At 39.3% G+C, this 19264-nt stretch overlaps 1 protein-coding gene across 2 annotated transcripts in view; it reads left to right on the forward strand.

Moving 5' to 3' along the window:
* The window catches only part of STIMATE (STIM activating enhancer), a 37104-nt gene extending 21066 nt beyond the window's left edge, over positions 1-16038 (forward strand). The window contains exons 4-8 of one of the 2 annotated variants that reach the window (XM_064518680.1): positions 2117-2238; positions 8094-8206; positions 9197-9274; positions 10157-10306; positions 11895-16038. In XM_064518680.1, coding sequence (XP_064374750.1) covers positions 2117-2238; positions 8094-8206; positions 9197-9274; positions 10157-10306; positions 11895-12011 — 580 coding nt within the window. In that variant the 3' untranslated portion in view covers positions 12012-16038. The remainder of the gene's footprint in view (positions 1-2116; positions 2239-8093; positions 8207-9196; positions 9275-10156; positions 10307-11894) is intronic. The other variant, XM_064518681.1, reaches the window with a different exon arrangement.
* Positions 16039-19264: the final 3226 nt, after the last annotated feature.

Genomic DNA, 19264 nt, shown 5'->3' on the forward strand with positions numbered 1-19264 from the left:
TTCCCCAGAAAGGACAATTGGATCTTGACAGTACAAATAGGTCAAAATTAATGAGTAAAATCAAGACTTTCTATCTGTGAGTTTCAATAATAGTAATCATTTAATTCAACAAACTGTATGTTATGAATAGTTTTCTGTTCTTTTCTGTTTTGTAGTCCATGGATAATTTTTGGAATAAAAGCAACAAATACAGTTTTAGGCAACGTTGTCGTTACAAGTTTGGCAGGAACAGTGACCGCTAATTGCAATTTCTTAGTTTTCTGCTATAATTATTATACTGCTAGAATTCAGGCAGGTATGTGATAGATCAAAGCTGATAAAATGTCCATTAAAGCACCTCAGGACAGAGGGGTTGTAATTTGAAGGGTTTTCAATAGAAAAAGCAAAGAGCAGCAGTGTTCTGCGGCGCCGGGTCCTCAGCTGACCCTATGTTGTACTCCAGGAGTTTCGTGCCGACCAGGAACCTCCTTCTTACTGACCTCTCAGCCGGATCCGTTTATTCGATAGACAGCAGCCTGTCTTCTTGCTTGTGCCTGTGCACAGATTGCACGCGAGTGGGATTAATGCAGTGCATTACGGAATGATAACATTGCTGATACGTAGCGAGCCTGATGGGCTTGGAAATGCCAGTGACACCGTGCCTGCGCGGTAAGGTGCGGTTTGATGTGGGATAGGTGTTGGCAGGTCCCTGCTCCTGCGGGAAGCCTCCCTGGTATTTTCCAGCTGTAGACTTGCAGCAGCCCCTTGTGGTCTTAAAATGACTTGTATGGGCTTGTAGTTACTGGGCTTCCTCTGCCAAGCACTAAGTATCAGTTTTAATGTTTGCCTAATGTGGAGTTCCTCAGAACTATGATTTGACACAGAACTATTAGAAAACAACTATTTTTAGAAAGTTATGAAGTTATGGATGAGTCTTGGCTGAAGCAAGACATATCCACTGTGTTTTTGTTTGAGCCTCATGTTGAATGGGATCCCGAGGGTCAGACCAAATCCTTCCCAAAGACACGGTTTTGCATGCATGTGTTCCGTTTTTGCTTTCCACTTTCTGATCTGATTTTTGTCCACACCAACTAGTCCGTGTAGACTGTAGGGTTGATCTTAAATATTTAGAAATACCACTTACTCTTGAAATAAGGCTCTCGGGTACAGGGCTGCACTATGTCTTGTGGCCTTCACTGGCTCTTTCTCAGCTGCAGTTTTGTTCAGCCTAAATGGAGGAGAGCAAGTAAAGCAAACTGATTTACAAGGTGTTCTTAAGTTCAGTTGCATAATTTAATGAAGAGAGAACGTAACAATTAATTTGAAACCCAGTGTAACAGTGTAATATCCAATTTCTTGAAGCAGAAGTAAGATCCTAGAAGTTTTTCTTAAAACAATAAAATTAGTAATGCAGCAGGTGTATGTCTGCTGAGAGCATCTCAAACATATATTATGCAGTAACTGAGGTGCTGAATTAAATCATTTTCCTCTCAACTCTCAATATGTTGAAATTTGGCTTAGATAATGACGGTACTCTATAGGCCTTGTATCCCACTGCATATTGCTCCTTGTTGAGGCTGAGAGAAAGCTCCTCTGAGCAAGAAAAACTCTTTTTAGTTTTAGCAGTGCTGTTTTTCCCCATTGACATGCAAGTGTGTGTTCATGTGTTGTTTTGGTTTTTTTCCCTTTGAATTCCCTGAGATGTCTTTTAAGATAATCTCTGTTTTCATTCCTTTTCTGGTTTTATTCAAATGCAGGTTTTCCATACAGAATGAACTGAACTGGGGGGGGGGGAAGGAAATCTGGTTTCAATTTAAAGGAATAAAATGAAAAATTGAGTTTATACAGAGTGTACACACGCACATGTGCACGCACATAACAAGGTTCATGCAAATATAACTGGGAGCGTAACTTCAAGGACAGAAACGGGGACTCTTCTAAAGCTATTTTAACTCTTTGGCTAACTATGTAATTACAGGATGAAGTGGGTAAATAATTTTTTTTTTTAGTCTTGCAGTACTCTGGCTTTTCAACATATATGCAGATACTTTCTTTTATCAATTGTGTTACAGTAAACTGAACTTTTAGAAAGCAGACCCCTTGCCCCCTGATTTCTTTTACGTGTTTTTTCTTTCAGGTACCTTATAAACTTCTTGTTAGATGCCACGTTAGGAATGCTGTTAATCTACGCTGGGATACGGGCAGTCAGCAGCATTGTGGAATGGCAGCAGTGGGAGTCCCTTCGCTTTGGGGAATATGGTAAATGCCTCTATTCTTGCGCTGCAATGATTGCAGAGCCGGAATTTCAGAATATTTCAGTTACCTGACTATCATAAAATCATGACACAGTGTTTATAATGGCAATTTTAATATTTGATCTCTCACAAGAGTTCTTTTAAGTTCTGTAGCTTGGCATTCAAATTATATACTAGGAAAGCTAATAATTGTTGGTTTGTAGGCGCTGAAAAATTTCATGTATCATATGTACTCAGCTTCAACATTTGATTCTGTTCAGTCTTATTTTTAGATCATTTAGTCTGGCTGTTTGGGAATGCAAGTTGATGTTCTCTATAGCTGGTGAAAATTACATTCCAAGCTCCTTGAAATAAGAATTGGGAAGGGAGGGGAGGTTGCCTTATAAGAGCACTGTGATTCTTTACCGGGGAAAAAAAAGCCCTATAGTTAAAAATAAATAGCTAATTAAAATGTTGGCCTAACAAAATAAAAGCTTCCATAGCAGTTTCATAATTCAGCATTAAGTTGGGGTATTTTTTTTTGGTTTTGTGGCTTGGTTTGTTTTTAATGATCCTAAGTGGCTAACAGAATTGAAATAAATTAAAAAGGTCTTGTTAAGTTCAAATATTTTAAAAGCTTTTGAATTAGACAAATCAAATAATGTTAATTTTTATTCCCTTTAATGTCAGAAGTCTATAATAGAAATTATACCAGATGTATACTCTTAGTAGAAATAACTATTAGAAATATAACTATAGAAATAACTATAATAACTAGTACCATTAGTGCATTTTTTAACTTTAGTTATATATTCTCATTTATGTAGACTAGATACGTATTTAGAGCAAAATTTTTTCTCTAAAAAAGTTCTCTCTTCTGCATCTGTTACATAACCATAACCATATTATAACTCAAAAATTAGATTTTTTTTTCCTAATAGCCTTCTGGGCTTTTTTCTTGTTTAATCTGCTCTCTTGTCCTGTTTTAATGACCTTTTAACAATAAGGGATGTATGTCGATGGGAGGATATGGGAAATATTCAGATCTGTTCATTCACTCTTCTGAAAATAACTTCTCCTCATACTGACTTCTACAATGAACCTGTTTTAATTAAAAGGCATCTATGACTGAAGGAGCTAAGTTCTTAAAATCAAGAAGGGAACTTGTTGCTTGTGTTCTGCTGTGGAGGCAGGGTGGGATCCTTCACTGTCGTTTTGAGTTAGGAGATTGAAAATGGTTAAACTCGTTCATCAAGTATTTCTTCTCCTTGTGTACACATATAAATGATGCGTGAAATAATCCAGTTCCTCTTTCCAATATCAGATCATGGTCTCAGTGACTGGCTTTCATTTTTGTGTCTTCATTTAATGTGCTGTCTCTGAACGTAGTTTGCGTCACTGCTGTTGCTAAGCTATCGTAAGCGTTACTGAGAAGTGCCCTGTACATCTGTGTTTCCGTGGATGATGTGGGGCAGGCTCCTCACGTAAAGAGAGCCGGACAATAGCCGGAGAGCTGTGACTGACTGCTGTGCCGTAAGGTTAGGCCTTATATAGGAAATAAGTGTTTAAAAAGGGTAAGCTGCATTGTATCATTCAGTGCCCTCTTCTGTTAAGTGCCTCTCCTGTTCTGGAAATGAAAACCTTCCTATTACCATTTTATTTAAACCTTTTCACTTTGGTCCTAGGAAAATTCTTGTCTTATTTTTTGTAAGATTCTTAAAAATGAAGCTGGGGTGGAGGTACTACATTGTAGCCCTGTTGTCTCTCAAGTGCATTTAGATTCAGTATTTGAAGGTAAGTCTGAACGCGTAGCTACATGGGTTATGGGGTGTCTGTCCATTGACAGATCTTAGCGAATGTGGGCGTTTTGTTCGAAATAGTCAAGGAACTCCTCTGCTTTGAGATCCGTGTGCCTTGGGTTGGTTTGCAAGCAGGGAAAAACAAACAAGAGCCCCCAAACCAAGCCTGTTCTTTCAGCTGAGCTATGTTGTTTGTATTTGTAGCGCCTAAATAATCGTTTGTCTCAAGTTAGTTCTCGCTGTGAGCTCATTTCCCTTCTTAGCTCTCTTACTTGATCCCTGGTGATTCATTACTTGAGAAGCTGTCGCAAAAATAGCAGTTGTCCTGCTGGTTTTAAAAGCCTCTCTTTATATGGAGGATAGTTTTTAAGTGTAAATGCCTCAAGGAGAGAATGGATACCAAAATATCAACATGCAGAAATAGTTGCTGTTTACAGAGCAGAGTAGCGCTGCATGCTGATTTATGGGCAAAGGAGCCCGGCGCTGCCTCGAGGGCTTTTTGCGGCAGAATTGTGATGTTTATTAAGTTTGTTGTCTCGGCATCAGATTCAGCACGTTAGTGCCTGGATTTTAATAGAAGCGTAGAATCAGTTAATGTATTTGAGTGTATAAGGAAGATAAAAACGGTTGTGGTTTGTACAGAGAAGTATGTTCCCTGATACCATAAATACAAAGCATTCTCTGTCCCGTCTATATTAGACTTCTTTAGCTGCTGCAAGGAGAAAACAGGTGTTTAAATCCCTCTTTGTCAAAAAGAACTATATTGGCAACTAAACCGTTCTGCGCTCCCTCTTTGCTTGTCCTTGCTTCTCAGCTGGGAAAGCTTAGGAATAGTATTTGATGCATTTTTTTGCTCTAGCTCTTTGTGTGTGCCTTGCAGAGTAGCTTCTTAATTTATTTGCAGCCTTGTAGAGTAGGCATGCACTTACTGCAAGACTACTTTAAGTTATTTTGGAGGAGTTCTGTGAATTGGCGCATTTAAAGGAAATTCTTCTGGGCTTGAAAAGAAACAAGTTACAGCATAGAGGAATCAAGTATTTTGTTCAAGAGCTGTCTATAAACATGCTTCCACTAAGTTGCTGATAAACTCTGCTTATTGTGTATTAGTTCCTTCATTAATCAGCATTTTCAAAAAATGCTGCTACAGTTGTCACCTGTTGATTGCTGAGGATTCAGGATTTTCGTTTTTAATGTGCTTTTCTTGCAGTAACGAAATTTTTACTGATTTGCTAGTTTATTCTGCATGTGCGGGTTATATATAGACTGTCAGCAAGCCTTTGGAAACAAAATTGGAGCTTATGGCTTCAATGTTAGCTTTTAAGTTCTAATTTGAGTTTGTGTACTGAATCTTTGAATGTGCAAAAGTCCCAAAAATTCTTGGGAAAACCTACCGGATGTGGTGATGCTATTAACTTCTACATTTTCCTCTTCAGTTGCCTAATTTGTAAAATAGTAGAAAAAATTAGGTTGGAAAGAATCTCTGGAGGTCACCTAATCTGACCTCCTGCTCAAAAGAGGGTTAACTTCAAAACTAGATCAGGTTGCTTAGGGCCTAGTCCAGTCCAATTTTGAATTTATCCATGGATGGAGATTTAACAAACCCTCTGGGCAACCTGCTCCAGTGCTTAAGCACTCTTATTGTGAATTTTTTTTTTTATGTCAGGCAGAATTTTCCTTGCTGTAACTCGTGCCCACTGCCTCTTGTCCTTTCACTGTGCATCTTTGAGAAGTGGGGCTCACATTTTCTCTATCACCCACCCTTTAGGTAGCACCAGACTACAGTTAGCGTCTCCCTTCTCCATCAGTTTTCTCCAGACTGAGCAATCCCAGGTCCTCGGCTTCTCCTCGTGTAGCTCATGTTCTGGCCCATTCTGTACCAGCTGCAGGACTTTGCATTTGCTGTTGTTGCATTTCATGAGATTCCCGTTGGCCCATTTCTCCAACTTGTCCAGGTCCCTCTGAATAGCAGCACTATCCTCCAGGGAAAAGACCATTCCTCCCCATTTGGCATCATCCCTGACTTCACTGAGGGTGCATTTCTTCCCATCGTCCAGGCAGCTGATGGAGGTGTAGCATACTATTGATCCCAGTATCTACCGCTGCAGGGTGCAGCTAATAAACAGCTATTAGTTAGTTTTCAAACCCTTTGACCCTGACAGTGAAGTCGAGCTTTTCACCTGCATTGCAAGTCCACCCATCCAGTCCCTGTCTCCCCAGTTTGTCTACGAAGATGCTATGGAAGACTATGTCAAAAGATTTGCTAAGTTCAAGGTAAACAGCATCCACTGTTCTTCCCTGTTCTTCACTCTTATAATTAGAGTCGAAAGGTAATTTTAGAAATACAGTAGAGCACACAAATGTCAAATAGAATTTAATATATGCAACTTCTAGTTTGTCATAAATAAATAAAACGACATCCATCATGGAGATGAGTGTTCATGGATGATAGTGCCCAACACTTGTAATAAAGGGTTTGACAATTTTTGGACATGCTACATACCACATCTCATGCTACAGAGTTGGAGTGGATGCAGAATGTTTGTAGCTGTCTTTGCTTTTAGGAATTGACTGCAAATTGAAAAAGAGCTCAGAATAAATTGCTAAAGTTTCAATAGTAAGTCTGTAGCTAAAGCTAGATTTCTTTTCCTATATTTTTTCTTAATGAAGAAAAATGGAGAGGGCTGATAAAAATGTGGAGTATAAAAACTCATTGTTAAAATTTCATTCTCAAATGTAATTCAGAACTTGTATCCCCAAAAGAATCACAATTGCTTAACTTCAAGTTACTGCTGATGTTTCCCCCTCTCAAATTTCTTTTACTTTTTTTTTTGTTGTCGTTTAAAGTAACGTAAGCCTTAAACTGCAGTATATAATGAAGAACTTGAGCATTTTAACCATTTTCTTTTTGGACTATTTAGTGTTGATCATCACCTTCTAAAATTTATGTAGGAAATCTCTTGTTTTGGACTCCAGTCTGATTTATCAGTTTCTCTGCCATAGCATTTCAGCAGCAAGCAATAAGTCTCAAGATAATTATTAAGTATTAATACTGAAAGCCTTTCAAAAATGTTCCAGAAAAGGAAGCAGCTATTATACATTACAAATACACAAAGGCATCTGATTCTGCATCGCACGTTATTCTTCCCCAGGCTCACAATTTTTAAGCTGGGTTTGAAGATGTTGCAGGAGGCTTTGGGGAAGTCTAAAGCAAAACAGCAGTCCTCCAAAGCTTTCTTTCAGTTCCCTGTGAAGTATTGCGAGTGTATTTGGACTGTGAAATCTTGATGATACAATGCACTCTGTCCCTTTTTCTTTTTTGTTTTTGTTTTTCTTCCTTCCTTCCTTTATATAGTGTCTCATAGTCTACATAGTTTTCCTGTTCAAATATTTATGCTAGATGGTCTTTGTTCTGTGGTGGCAGATAACTTCATTCATTCATTTTTTTCACTGTGCCACAGAAGATTCAGCAGAATTTCAAATACTCTCAGACTGAAATTAAAATCCGATCTTAATTTTTTGTCCAATTAAATTCTCTTTTGGCAACTAGCTTTTCTGTATCAACTCTTGCACCACCTGTTGCCACAATTACGGTTGGTTAGTAGCAGTTAGTAGCTTTGTATAGGGAAATAATTTGTTTAAGGTAGCCTAGCAAGAATGGCAGAAATATCACACTTCTATTAGCAGTTATACAGAGCGAAGGGAAAGATGTTTTTCTTCAGTCATGTTTGCCTTAAGTTTTCTCAGTGAGGAGACTTAATGCTTGAGGATAGAGGAGAAAATTAAAATTTTGTGAGAAACAAATCTGATGCAACTACATCTATCTTGCTTTCATCTGATCATTTAGAAGAGTGACCGTATAACCAGCTACTGCAGAATCAAATAAAGTCCTGTTATATTCAGTTTCTACCCGATGCTTTTAAAAAGTTGGAGGGGTGCAATGGGGCAACAGCACTAAGGAGACTGGGGAAGGCACTTTAAAAGAATAAATTTGCCCTGTCTCTTCTAATCTTGCTTCTCTAAAATACTTACTGTGAAGTAAAATCAATGCTATGTATATATTGACCTTTTCTCTTTTTTGCAGGTGACCCAGTGCAGTGCAGTGCTTGGGTGGGCCAGTGTGCTCTGTACATAATGATCATGACATTTGAGAAAACTGTCATCATTATAGTGCTTCTGATACCTCAGTGGAAAGAGGTTTGTATTTTCACAGCATTTTACAGCCAAATGAATTTCTGGTGGAAGAAGCCATAAAGCAATAGATTACTAATACCATTTTTTGGCTTGGCTTATCTCCAAGTGTCGTAACTTCCTATAGTTAATGCCATTTAGCGCTCTCATAGTGGTATGTTCTTGTAGCTTGATTAGGATACAGCTAATTAGGTCTTCTGGCATCCATTGCTAGCAATATCCTATTACATTTTGGTTTTATTGTGTACTGCAGTGTGTAAAAATTACACTGTATCTACTTGTCTGAGCACTGTAGAAAGACCTAAATGGTTCCTCCTTTTCGTATTTCTTTAACCCCCCAAAATTTAACCCTAATTTAAATTTAACCCAAATTTAAACCTTTTTTGTATTGTTTTCTGTAGTATTTTAAAGAATCGTTTTTGCATGACCTTGTTGATGCATCTAAACTATAGAATTCTAGTAATTTACAATGGATTTGTGAAACCATTGCTGATGGCTAGATATGGACCTGTTTTGATAGAATCTGTGCAATTTAATGTTCAAAGTGATGGTGCTTGTGGCTATAGCAAATTAAAGCCTGTTAGTCGTGAGTGCATCTTCTAGATGAGTCTGGGAACTAGGAGTCTTCTCTTACTGTATATTTTGTGAGGCATTAATTGAAGCTTTTGTGAAGCTTAAAATTTCCTAAATATGCAACTTTTAACATGTTCCTTGGGAGCATGCAGCTCTGAAATGTTCGAGATAGTTCTTATACAGCTCTTCAGAGTTCTGTAAACAAAAATGACTAAGGTGACAGCTGGTTTCTTGCCAGTCCCAGTTACTTATGTGCTGCGATTTATAAGCTGTCCTAAATACTTTCCTTTTCTACGAAGCGGTCCTTTTTGGTTCATATACGCTATTTCTGTAGTATTAGCTAGTACATGAACAACCGCACTAACTAATCCAGTTGTGTGCACATGCTGTTGTGATCTGAACTTGATCCTTTTCTTTTCACAGGTAGCTTTATTGAATCCTATAGAGAATCCCCAGTTGGAGCTGGCTATCGTCATGCTGATAGTTCCCTTCTTTGTTAATGTTAGTACAACTGCATGCTTCTCTGAGATAGTTACATGTATTTCATTCTCCCCTCTGTTAATTAATTAACATTAATCCTTAAAGCACAATGTACCTTGGTGTTTAAGTTACCTTAATGTTAAAAAGGAAGGGTATTAAAGAGTGGATAAAAAGTGCGGGTACGTAGATTCGATATAGCTGAGATCCATACTGAGCCAAGTACCTCGGCTCAGGAGAAGTGCAGCAATGCCTCATAGACCTCCTTGAGCTTATGACTTCAGTAGATTGAATGCAATAATGCAATATTGTCATAGAGATTATAAAATTACAGTGAAATTTGCTTTAGGAAATAGTTGGTCTAACAATAGCTGTACAGCAAAGTATGCTGTGTCTGACCATAGCCAATAGTGGTTGGCATAGGAAGAAGCAGAATAAAAGGGCAAGCGTACACTCATACTTCCCTACGTATATCCTTCCCACAATCTGGGATTTAGGGACTAGAGCCAGAGATGCTGTCTTTGCAGTTAATAACACCTCCTGTTTTTCTCCTTCATTGATTTGTTCAAGCATGGATTTTATCCTTTGAGAAGGAAAACTTCGTTGCACTAAGATGTCTGCCTGATACTATTCACATTTCTACGTAAAGAGTTAATGTGTGATCACTCTGAACAGCAGCTATTTTTCTTACTTTCTCCTTTTCTACCAAGGAATAAATTAGCTATGTCATAGAGCATTCACGCAGTGTATAATAAACCATGTGACTGTGTGCTTGTACAGGATTTTGTCAGTTTGGCCAATTCACTTTTATTGTTTTGTGTCCCTAATTTTATCCAAATGTTGACCAAATGAACATATTCTAACCCGAAGAAAACTGAACTGTCACTTCTCCCTTCTCTTTACCAGGCATTAATGTTCTGGGTAGTAGATAACTTTCTTATGAAGAAAGGGAAAACAAAAGCTAAACTTGAAGAAAAAGAAGCAGGACAAGATTCAAGAAATGGAAGTAAAGTCCGATACAGAAGAGCAGCATCACACGAAGAATCAGAGTCAGAAGTACGTAGAGTTATTGCAGTTAATCTATAGTCCAGTTCTTCCCTCATGTCACTGATTTCATTGTAATACTGTCAATTTAGTTTTGATTTTCTTTGTATCGACCTCTGACCATGGTTCCTAGTATTTGCACTTGAATGCTGGTTAAGAAAATGGCAGTGTCCCAGCACTCACTGGTAGTTATTTTCCTTCCAGACAGGTAGGAGGACATAAGAATATATTTAAATGTCACAGATGAACTGTTACAAATGCTTCTAAAAAAACCCACATAGAATACAAAATTAAGTGGACCAATCTAAGCTATTAGCCTGCCTTCAAAAGTGAGAGAAAGAGGGACAAAATAACTGGCTAGATTTTTGGAGGAGTATTTGTTCAATGCTAGTGTGGTTTCAAGGATGAGGGTGCTGTAGTGGCACAATCATTGGGGCCAGGTTGGAGGAAGGTGAACAGACTAGCTCTGCATTTGTTTCTAGCTCTGCATTGTTTTCATGGATTTGTTAGCTCTTAAGACAGCAGGGCTTTTGGATAGAGACAAATTAAAATTTTAATATGGTTGGTGTGTTAAGATATGCACAACCAAATATGGGGTTTGGTAAAAATGTGTCATATTTTATTACAGAATAAATTAACCTTTTAAGCATCCAATCATCATGCAGATCTTGAGGGATGCTAAGGGTATTACAGTGATCTTCAAGTCTGCTCAACTAATTAGTTTTTAGCATTATACAAATAAACATCCGATTCCTTTTTAAGCATTGCATGTAATCTTGTATCTGAATTTGAATTGATTTAATTAGAGTAAGAGTATCTATTCTTCATTTTCAAAATGTCACGAATGGAACAGTGAAGAACAAAATTTGAGTGGGTCAGAAATGCTTGTGTGGGGCGGCACTGCTTAAGCAACTAAATATTTTCTATACCTGTCAGAAAAACAAAGATGTAAGAGCCTCTGCTGTATGCGTAGTTAATTGCCATACAGTTCCAATTTTTTCAGTAGTACAGTTTTAGAGTAATACAACATGATTTTCAGAAATCAGTCAGCTGGATGCTGGAAAAAAAAGATGCAAAAATGGAGGAAAAAATTCTTGCCTTTGAGTATAATTTTATTATAAATGATATTAAGCGAGCAGTCTTCGGTTTGCCTGAAGGATGGGCAGAATCCTTGAAAATAAGTTTTTTGTTACAGTTGGTTAATGCATGTTTTCTGAATGATAAGCAGTGCCACCTAGGTTTTTGCTCGTACTATAACTGCCATCTTGCAAATGTGGGTAGAGAGGCTGTGTGTTCTCTCTCACTCGCTCTCTCAGCAGGCCACCCCTACCGCTCTGGGGGTGCAGGCATCGCTGCCTTACGTTTAGAGTCCATGATTCTAGTAGGGATTAGTACACGTGTCCTCTTCATTTGAAATTTGCTTGAGGTTCCAGATAGGATTCACGATGTTTGATAGTACTGGCAATAAATCCAAATGAGGTTCAGTGGTCTTGGGCAAATAAGAAGGTGTTTTGCAAGCATAAAAAAGAGGTTAAAAGTAGAATGAAAGAAGAATGTGACTTTGATTCATGTTACTCAGAAGCTGTAATTTGTTTTTTAGATCCTCATTTCGGCAGATGACGAGATGGAGGAATCGGATGCTGAAGAGGACCTACGCAGATTGACCAACTTAAAGCCCATTAAGAAAAAGAAGCATCGTTTTGGTCTGCCTGTATGACGCATTCCCTGACCTGTGTATTTGCAGGTGTCATGGCAAAAACTTCTCAGTCAGTGGGTTTTAATGTTGCAATTGCATCTCCCTTTTCATACAGACTGACTCAAAAACAAGGTCTACCAACAGAATGCAAACAGTTGGAAGACTTCCAGTTCAGTTGCACTACAGACACACTGACCAATTATGCAAGAATGTCTTTTCATCATGTGTGAAAACACAGTGTTGTTGAGGACTAGTCACTAAAGTGATTTGTATCTGACATTTCAGAGAAGATCATAGAAAACAGATACAGGAATCTTTCATTTGTGGTTTCTGAATGATGCAGTTTAAGATGTTCTCAAAAAAGGCATCAGAATCAACTAAGTTAAAGGAGTATGTTTTGCTACTAAAACTGGCTTTTTCAGCATAATTCCTAGAGCAGAATAGTTTATGGTTACAAGCTGTAACTTAATGTTATTTTTTTAAGTACGAAATGTTTACTTGCTACAAGGTACCTATGGAACTAATAGGTGGAACAAAGATTTTTTTCCAGGTCTCCTCAAACCTATTTGACTATTTTATATTTAAGTTATATTTTCATACAGTTGTATTTAAAGATTCTCTTTGTCAGAGAAAAGGATGCGGTGCCCTTTTTTTGTGCAGAAAAGGTCAAAAGATTTGTCATGAGAATCTTATTTATCCTTGTCTCCCGGTTTAAGACAAAGGGATTGCAAAGGGAAGAGCTCTCTGTCACTGCTGAAGTCACCAAATATCACTAAAAATGCAGTCCTAAGTGTGGTTTTGAACACATAATTTAAAAATACCTTTTTAAATAGGAGGTGTTATTTGCATATTTGACAAACGTGCACTTTAGCGTATAACAAAGCGTCTGTTGCGATAGGTTGCTTATGTGTGAAATGGGTATCTAGGGATGGCTTCAGTTATTTATGTTTCTTAAGAACCTGCAAGTCTCTCGTGCATACCTCTCAAATAATCCAAAAGAGATGGAGCATTTCTTCTACTTTTCCTTATGTAGGGCCTGCCGTACTGGACTTTTATCCGACCGGAGTAGTTGGGTTACAAATTGCAAATAATTCTGTCCCTGCTTGTTCTTTGTTGAAACAGCAATCTTCTGTTTAATGTGCTTTTTTTTCCCACCCCCAAAAGATTGTATTTCTCACGTTTAGTTTCCTTACAGTCTGATTATCACTTAGTATTAAAAAAACTGAGAGGTATAATACAGTTGTTACTGCGCCTGCTGCAGAATTTCTGCAGCTTTCAGTCTCTTTCTTCGATAATTGAAAACATGCTGATCTTAAACCTTGCAGACATGTTTTTGGTGGCATCCTTTTGATTTGCGTATTTTCTAAACAGTGGTTACTCTTTCTGACAGCTTTCCTTGCTTAGTTAAACCTTGTGTAGGACAAGGCAACGTGTCGAAGAGGTGTCAACAGAAATGAATTGCAAGTCTGTTGTAGTGTCTGGACATCAGAAATGTTCCAAGCCTTAAACCAAACAGTTTCATGAGAAAACTGCTCAGAACTTTTTAAGATTTTTTACATTTTTATAGATTTACTAGGTCTTAATGTGGTATATTATCCAGACCACTTAAAAGGGGTTCTTGGGCCTTAGTAAATATTGAACTGTGCGCTCCCTTGCTTGTTTTCGCTATTCCAGCATTCCTGTTCACCGTGTGGCCACTGGGGCGAGGAAAATGCTCTGAGACTTCAGGTGCACCTCGGTGTGTCCAGCCGACTGCAAGGGACGTTTCACCAAATCTAACGTTTGAGAGTTTAGTTGAGCCACTGACCTCTGTTACTGTGCACTGAAACATAATAACTGCAATAAGCTTAAATACTAGCGTTTCTTTTAGACTAAATCTAGAAACTAATGACGACGGATGCTTAATTGAGTTATTCTGAAATGGGGAGCGGAGGGGGGGGGGGATGGGGAAAATGTCCCTAATCAGTGTTGCCTCTGTTTTAGGCATTTTAGGGTTTTTTTCATCAATTGTATGACTTGCATCTTAAGTATTTACCATCGGGCAGGCTCGTATCTCCGAAAGCACAGTACTTCAAGGAATTCATTTCTATTAACGGAATAGTCTCATACAGCTCACCGGTCCAAAGGGATTTAAGAGCCAGGACTTGCTCTTGTCGCAAATGGCAGTGTTTATTTTTTTAGCATAGGATTTGTTCTATTTCAGATAGCGAAATCAAACTAACACGTGCTGCATGCCACCGCACAGCCACTACCCTCCACGTCCACCACCAGAGGTAACTGAGCAGCGCACACAAATTTAACTGCACAAGCTTTCCTTTTGTATCTTCCTTTTCCCTCCTCTTCTCTGGTTACTTAAGTTATGAAAATGATTTCTATTTCTAGCCTCATGTTTAGTCTGTGAAATGTCAGTATAAAATTATGGCCTTAATCACGTAAAATATTTGTTTTGAGCAGACCTCAGACTCACTGACCAAGTGCAAAACAGTAGAAAGCACTATGGAGCAGTTTCTTGAAGATGGTTATAGCAAAGTTGTAAGAATGCCTAGTTTTTCCTGTTTTAAGTGCTTAAATATCACTTGACTTGAGATTTCAACCTAGCAAAATGACATAGTAAAAGCACTATGAGCCGAAAAGACAGAAGTACTCTGAATACCGCAGTAATAACAGGAGGAGCATATCTCCACAGGGGAATAAACAACTCTTTCTCTTCTAAGATAAAAATATTTTTTTCAGCTTTAACCAAATAACAAAAAACTGTTGGTTTTTTTTCTATTCAGGTTTTGTTCTTATGTGAAAAAGACGTGGAAAATGTAAAATTGGCAGGTTAGAAGTCGGATATGGGATGAATAGCAGAACTCTTGTAGGAGGTACAAGGCTGCATGCTTATGTCTGAAGAGCTTGTATGTCGGAAAAGGAAATACATGCCTAGTGCTTTACTATGTCTACTGCTCAACGACAGGTATTGGCAGTACAGCCTGAAATAATTCTTTTCATAAAGGGTTGATCTGGTGGTAATATTACAACATGCTGACGTTTGTGTTATCCTCACGTTGGCACTCTAAGGTAACGACTGGTAAATGTACTTCAAGACAGCTTGTTTTAATTCAGGCTGTGCTTAAAAAAAAAAGTGATTCTGTTGTTTATTTAATGAAAATAAGCTATGTAGTGTACCCCAAAGTAAGAGAAAGGGATTGCAACGTACTGAAGAGATACAGAAATATTAGTGAAGATCAAATTTACCATGAACAGTCAACCTACATGTTTTAACTGGTTCTAGTATCTGGCCTGTGACACATCTGCATAACTTTAAAAACACCAGTGTTGTCTAATATGTGTTTTTCAAGTTCAAGCTTTAATACATTGAAGTCCCCTTGTCTTACTTTAAGTAGGTAAAATGCTGTATATTAACGTTACTAACTAAAATGTACGATAGCTTTTCTTCAGGGAAAACTCACATTGAGTTGCAAATTAGAGCAATGCAAAATGTATGCGATACCCTCCGGCAGGTGTCTGCGCCTGGCGAGGGAGGAGCGGTCCCTACTAGCACCCGTTCCGCCGAGAGCTCAGCATCGCGAGGAACTTGTGCCGCTGTGCTCCACTAACCCGTGTTTGCAACTTTGCTGTGCTTTTTTTCTTTTTTTTCAGGAGAAAACAGTAATGAAAGTGAACAAATTCAGCCACATCAGGTCAGAGTTGGATCTACAGCATAGGTGTGCAGACTTTTTTTTAGGTATCTCAAGTTTCCAGTTCAATTACTGAAAATGACTACTATGGTTTTACAAAGTAAAACTGCAGTATCTTTAAAAAAGGGACTCTTTTGTAGGTGTTTTTGTCTTGCGTGGGTATCCGTCTCAAACTGAATGTTGGGTTTGTTTGTAAGTGAATTCAGAGTAGAGCCTGTGTGAGCAAAACCAACAGCTGTGTTCTGCTGCCCTTTGTTTGGACCATCCTGTTTAATCAGTGGTGTTACCTTAAACTTCTAAGGGTATCTGATGTAATTACATTGTACAATGGTTTACAATAAAGTTTGACTTATTACAGATTCGTACACTTGTTTTATGCTCGTTCTGTTTAAAAGTGAGCGTGCTTCAATGTTCATCGTGTGCTGTTGCATGCAGCAGGTTTTGCTACTGTAGTTTAACATCAGAACTGCAGATTTAACTTTTTGCGCTCCCATGTGATGGTCATTTCGATATGTTCCTGTACCTTAACAGCAAGTCCCTTTTCAGGAGGAGGGACCGCTATTGTTAGGTAGCAAATCTTGTCTACAGCTAAGGAAGCTTCTCTCAAATCTGTGCTCTGTTCCCTGAGGATGGTTCTAGCGCTCAGGGCACGCACATAGAGAGTAACCACCTGTATTTTCATACTGAAAATAAAACCTTAGATGTGCAACCTGAGAACACCTGAGGCTGTAGAACGTTGGCCTGAGACCTTCTGGAGGTGGGACTTTGTTGTAGCACTTCAGTACACATCTGATTATCTGAGCCTGCTTCTCAAGCAAAGCCAGACCTTTACACATTCTTGTTGACAATGAACCAAACTTAGAAATTTCTGAATTTACCGCCAATGTCCTTCCTCTTGACAGAGGCATAGTCTAATTCAATAACTTGTTCATCTGCATTATCTTCTGTTCTCCTGATTTGTTTGCAACAGGTAATAGAAACGCCAGCTGAGGGAAGGTGCCTTCCTGCCCTTCACTCGTCAGAAGAGGGGCATGTTAGGGAGGCCTGGTTCTAAGACCAAATAGCCTCTCTGCCCCTGTCTCTAGAGGGCAACAGGCTGGAGATGAGCAATGTTATCCGTGCTTTCTTCCATTTCCAAAGCTTTCCAAGGCCATGCAAAAGGAGGGGGAGAGCAGTACTGGTTCTTTTCTGTCTGGAGGAGAGACATCGCTTCTAGATGCTATTTATGCAGTGCAGAGTTGTCTCTTCCCCTTCATGGTAGAGGATTTTTCTTTGGTTGCCCAGTGGTCTGCAGTCAGCGCTTTGGATGGTATTCCCTGACTATCTCCAACAAAATCGGTGTAGCCAAGCTAGCTTTTTTTCTATTTCATTGGGCAGAAAGTTGCCGTCTTATTCTCCAGGTGTATTGTTCTGCTACTGAGGTATGGCGTGGTGATACCATTATGCCAGCACAGAGCAGAAATCCTGTTCTTGGCAAGCTTCTGCTGCTATCGCCCCTTCCTTCAAGGAATAATCTTCCACCTTTCAGGCCTGCAAGTCCACTGAGGGATGTTAGCAGTTTCCTGGAGTGGTTGTGTCTTCTGTAAGAAGCTCTGCTTGGAGATCTCAGTGGCCAGCTGTGTGTAAAGCCACTGAATCTTCCACATTCATCACCACATTTTAGTTGCAGCCGTTTCTCAGCAAAGGGGTTTCCACACCGTGTGTTCCAGGGGAAGGTGGAGGAGGGCTAACTTGCGTTAGCGTTCATAGCCACTGTGAAAAAAATGAGCCTGCCTTCTGCCTCGTCATTCGTGTCCCATTTACCAGATTTCAGGACCTCAACCAGGTGAACAGAGGGTCCTCCTCTGAAATGGCAGTAATTTGGGTTTAGATTTAAGTTGGGTTTTTGTAAGGAAAAATTACCCTGTGCTCTGTAGGAAGCACTGGTTGTGCTTATTCTTCAGCGTTTTGGAAATGCACAGCTTAATGAAAGAGAGCGGTATTGTCCAGGCCGTGGATGATGTCTTGGAGAAACTTGGAGACAAGCTGCCTGCCTCTGTAGATGCCTCGTATCCTGCCCCGGATGGCGTGCAGGTTGAAGGTTTGCTGATAAAGGTATGAGGGTTTTGTTTGTGTAAATTATATTGCCAGGAAAGCATAACTTCCTATTGTTTTTCAGATGAGGAAAGTGCAGAACCAGTGAAATGAAGTAGTTTTAAAAGCTCAAGGGAGAAAAGTAGCTCTGTCTTGAATTCTAACTACTTTCTTTAAACATGCAGGCTGTTATCTTCCTGTCGTAATGGCATCAGAAAGGTGATGCTTACGGGTACGTATAGAAAGAGAGGCATTACTTTTGTACAATGAAAAAAATCAATCGCTTTCCCTAAAGCTGATGTTTTTTTCCTGCTGCTTTGTTAGTCTAATGGTACTGCCACTCTCCAGAAACTTTTTGTCTTGTTTACAAAGCCGTGGATTTAAAATAGAAACTCAACACAAAAAGCGGCTGACTAAGTGCATAACATCCAAACTGCTTCTAAAGCTACAAATAACACTTCTAACGGCAATGCAGAAGAGAGCGTGTTCTCAGGCCCGGACAGAGGTCGGCTGGAAAGCCAGAACGGGCGCTCGAAGGCCTGGGGGAAGGTGTACGACTCAAATCACAGGGTTTCAGTCGGAGAGGATTAATGCTGCACTGCTGGTGTCATGTTTTATAATGAAAAATATCAATTTAATTTTGCCTCCTGTGCTCCTCTCTGTAGACTAAACAAAACACAGGCAGAGCTTGAGGAAAGGCTGGGGAAGGTTTCTGTCACTACCACAGTCGGTATTTGTGTTAAAAGGTGTCCGGAGGCACGCCAGGTCTACCTTTCCCATGCTAAAAAAAATGACTGGAGTTTTAGCTTATTTCAGATGTTTACTGTAGTCACAGAAGTTGGGATTTTTTTTTAATGATGTAAAGAATTAATAAGATGGTAAAATAAAATAAAAGGGAAACCACCCCCCACAACAAACTGACTCCCTTTAATCACAATTCAAAATCATGCTTAGAGTTTCTTTATTTAATGAAGAAAATGCATAGGGACCAAATCTTACACTTTGAAGACAGCTTTGCTACTGTCAGTGTGTGTGGTGGGGGGCACTGAATTTGTCCGAGTAAGCTGTTCCTGTTCCTGTGAGGGGTGAAATGATTAAGTTTTCTAATCCTGCTGTAAGTAGCAAGTGATTTTATCCTCGCGAGTAGGAGCTGACATCAGAGCAAGTTCTGCAACAGCACTGTAAGGGCAAAACCATGTGTTTTATTAATGATCCAAAATGCACAAAGCACTCTTGTGTTAAATACCCTGTGCAAAATGATTGAGGACACAACGTTATGCTTCTCATGTCCAGTTCCTACGATGCGTCTAATGTTTACAGAACACGTGTTTTATTGTGCTGGGAAAGAAAGGCGCTCCTGTTTTCTTCCCATCGGGAGAATCCAGAGTCCGTTTTGTGCCTGTAACAAAGCTTTGCCTTTTAAAGCTATAAATAGAGCCCCAGCGGGCTCCCCTGGAAGCCGCCTTGCAGCAGAGCGGGTCGGGCTCCCAGGGCGCCCGCGGCCCCAGCTGTCGGCCC

This window comes from Dromaius novaehollandiae, chromosome 12 (assembly GCF_036370855.1).
Source record: "Dromaius novaehollandiae isolate bDroNov1 chromosome 12, bDroNov1.hap1, whole genome shotgun sequence".
NCBI classification, from domain to species: domain Eukaryota; kingdom Metazoa; phylum Chordata; class Aves; order Casuariiformes; family Dromaiidae; genus Dromaius; species Dromaius novaehollandiae.